Source organism: Phaseolus vulgaris, chromosome 11 (assembly GCF_000499845.2).
Source record: "Phaseolus vulgaris cultivar G19833 chromosome 11, P. vulgaris v2.0, whole genome shotgun sequence".
In the NCBI taxonomy this organism is placed as follows: domain Eukaryota; kingdom Viridiplantae; phylum Streptophyta; class Magnoliopsida; order Fabales; family Fabaceae; genus Phaseolus; species Phaseolus vulgaris.
In genome coordinates this window covers 39,261,021-39,263,638 of record NC_023749.2, presented here as the reverse complement: position 1 = coordinate 39,263,638, position 2,618 = coordinate 39,261,021, and the positions used below count along the sequence as shown (strand labels likewise).

Below are 2,618 nucleotides of genomic sequence, written 5' to 3'. Positions count from 1 at the left end.
GTTGCTAGCGAGTACAACGCTCACGCCCTGACAACGTACTTTGGTAAGGAGATTCTCCCCTTCTCCCCCTTTGCTGTGAACACCCTGCTTACCGGACGTTTGTTCTCACTGCTTCCTCCCCTGTTTCTCATGGAGCCATGTTACTTGCATCTCACGCCTCTATGCGTTTTGTAATTTTGCATAGTTGATTTGGTCCTAATTTCTGCTGCTTGGTCTGTTTTGGTGTAGGATCGGTGATGGACGCCTCTAAGAGAATGATGCTGGCGAAAGCGATGAAGGAGGCTCGGGCCGCCAAGGCGAGCGCCTCCTCCGCCCCTGCTGCTGTTCCGATTCCCCCACCAACTCTGTCACCGCCACCTCCGGTCACTGCCGAAGCTCCCTTAAGCTCATCTCCGTCATCTCCACATAGCCCCGAAGCACTTCAGGCTCCCAACTCTCCTCCACCCATCGCCGCCGTTCCCCTAGCCGCAGCCTCATCTCCGGCTCCAACACCCCTTGACAAAGGGAAACGGGTCTTGGAAATTTTATCGGATGATGAGGACTCTGAAGGTGTTGCACCCTTCAAGAGGAGAAAATCTGTGCGGGTTCCTCTTCTGCTGGAGGCGTCGCCCCAGGGAGGGAATCCCTTCATGGATGACCCTCCAAGCGCGACCTCACTTCCACCTACAACAGTCCAAGAGGAAGGGGGCGAAGGTGCCGAATCTGCCCCGCCCCGCCACCGGTAGAAGTCTCTGCTTCCCCTGCTCCCGTCGCTGCCGCTGCCGCCCCCGATCTCATCGCCATCCCTCCTCCAATCATGCATCTGATGAGGGGCTTCAGTGGCGGGACTATGCCAGAGGGCACCGACAGGAAGGAAGGCATGCCTTTCTACCTGGGGGCCTTCTTGGCGGTGGCCCTTGAATGGCGCGCCCAGGCCAGGAATGCTGTCCTGCAAACTCAAACTCTCCAGGCCTTGGAAACAAAGGTAACTGCTCTGGAGGAGGAGAAGAAAACCCTGGGATGCCAAAATGAAACTTACCAAACCTCCCTGAAGCAGGCACAAGAGTCCAAAGCAGAAGCGGAGAGACAACTGGCAGAGGCATTGGAGCTTCAGGCTGACTTTTATACTCGGGAAGTCGCCCTCCAAGTTCAGTTAACGGGCCTTCAGCAATTGGTCGAAGCTGACGCAGAAGTTCAAAAGGACTTGAAGGACCGTTGTTGTGAGCACGCTGACGAGATGGAGCAGATGGAGGGGGAAATGGCCACCCAGGCCAAGGCTATGGGCCTTCTCCAGGCTGACGACGACAAACTACAAGATGAGGTCAGTCGGCTTCGCGTGGAAAAGGAGGCTTTGGAGAAGCAGGTAGCCTCCGGGGACGCCGCCATTGAGGAGCTAGAGAAGGACAAAAAGGCCCTCATCCAGGAGATGGCGGGTACTTTCGAGGAGGGATTCCAAGAAGCTTTGGCTCAAGCAGTCTACACGAATCCGGGGATTGACATTTCCAGCTGCGATTCCACTCACCACATTGTTGATGGAAAGGTCGTGCCCTTAGAGATAGACGACTGAGCCGCCACCCTCGATCATCAGCCCATTCCTTTATACTTGTTTTAACCTCTCTGACAAATTTGTAATTCTTTGAATCATCTGCACTCTTGCTACAACTTTGGAATTTTGTTATGATTACTTTCGTGTCCTTGCGACATAGAATTCTGCCTGTGCGATTTTATTCTCATCCTTTGCCTTCTTGTGCCTTGGTTGTTTTACTTGCATTATACTCGCTTCTTTCACTTCGTCGGGCGACGCCTGGTGTTGACTTTGACCTTGACTTAGTCAACGCCCGGGTACGGGACGGTACATAATCTACCCCAGATCTTATTCTAATACACCTCAGCAACAGCAAGCACCTCCAGCCTTCCATCAAACTCAAAGGATTTGGATTCTTCAAAGCTTGAACACACTTGAATCAACAACCTTGATATGTGTACATGGTGAGCAATGCATATGCATTAAGGCAGAACTTCACGAAGAGATATGCGGGAGTCATATCGGTGGCTGAGCTCTCTTGTCGAAGGCTGTTCGCGCAGGATATTACTGGCCAACCATGAGGGAAGACTGCACGAGGTATGGATAGCGGTGCAAGCAGTGCCAACAACATGCTGACTGGCACAAGGCGCCCCAGAAAAGTTGAGACCAATCTATAGCCCATGGTTATTTCATACCTGGGGAATCGACATTCTGGGGCCATTTTCTTTAGCAGTACAACAGATGAAGTACCTTGTGGTTGCCATTGAGTACTTCACAAAGTGGATAGAGGTTGAGCCAGTAGCGCAGATCACAACCCACAAGGTCCAACACTTTGTGTTGAAGAACATAGTATGCCGCTTTGGGATCCCAAAGCGGTTGATGTTCGATAATGGCACCCAGTTTGCAAGCCAACAATTGGGCAAGTTGTGCACAGAGCTTGGAATAAAGTAGGTGTTCTCCTCAGTCGAACACCCCCAGACAAATGGGTAGGTCGAATCTGCCAATCGAGTTTTGCTCCGAGGTCTTAAGAGAAAGCTAGAGAAAGCCAAGGGGACCTGGACATAAGAGGTTTCTAGAATTGTGTGGGCTTACCACACCACTCCCCAGTCCACTA

The 2,618-nt window shown here is 52.1% G+C and overlaps 2 protein-coding genes across 2 annotated transcripts; both read left to right on the top strand.

Moving 5' to 3' along the window:
* Positions 1 to 272: 272 nt before the first annotated feature.
* Positions 273 to 725, top strand: LOC137807211 (classical arabinogalactan protein 7-like). The gene has a single exon (XM_068607713.1). The coding sequence runs from the start codon at positions 273 to 275 to the stop codon at positions 723 to 725; it is 453 nt and encodes a 150-aa protein (XP_068463814.1).
* A 134-nt stretch (positions 726 to 859) lies between these two features.
* Positions 860 to 1,546, top strand: LOC137807201 (uncharacterized). The gene has a single exon (XM_068607702.1). It carries the CDS (start codon positions 860 to 862, stop codon positions 1,544 to 1,546), a length of 687 nt encoding a protein of 228 aa, XP_068463803.1.
* Positions 1,547 to 2,618: the final 1,072 nt, after the last annotated feature.

Coding starts and splice junctions, on each gene's coding strand:
- LOC137807201 (XM_068607702.1), top strand. CDS start 860: ATGCCTTTCTACCTGGGGGCCTTCTTGGCGGTGGCCCTTGAATGGCGC.
- LOC137807211 (XM_068607713.1), top strand. CDS start 273: ATGAAGGAGGCTCGGGCCGCCAAGGCGAGCGCCTCCTCCGCCCCTGCT.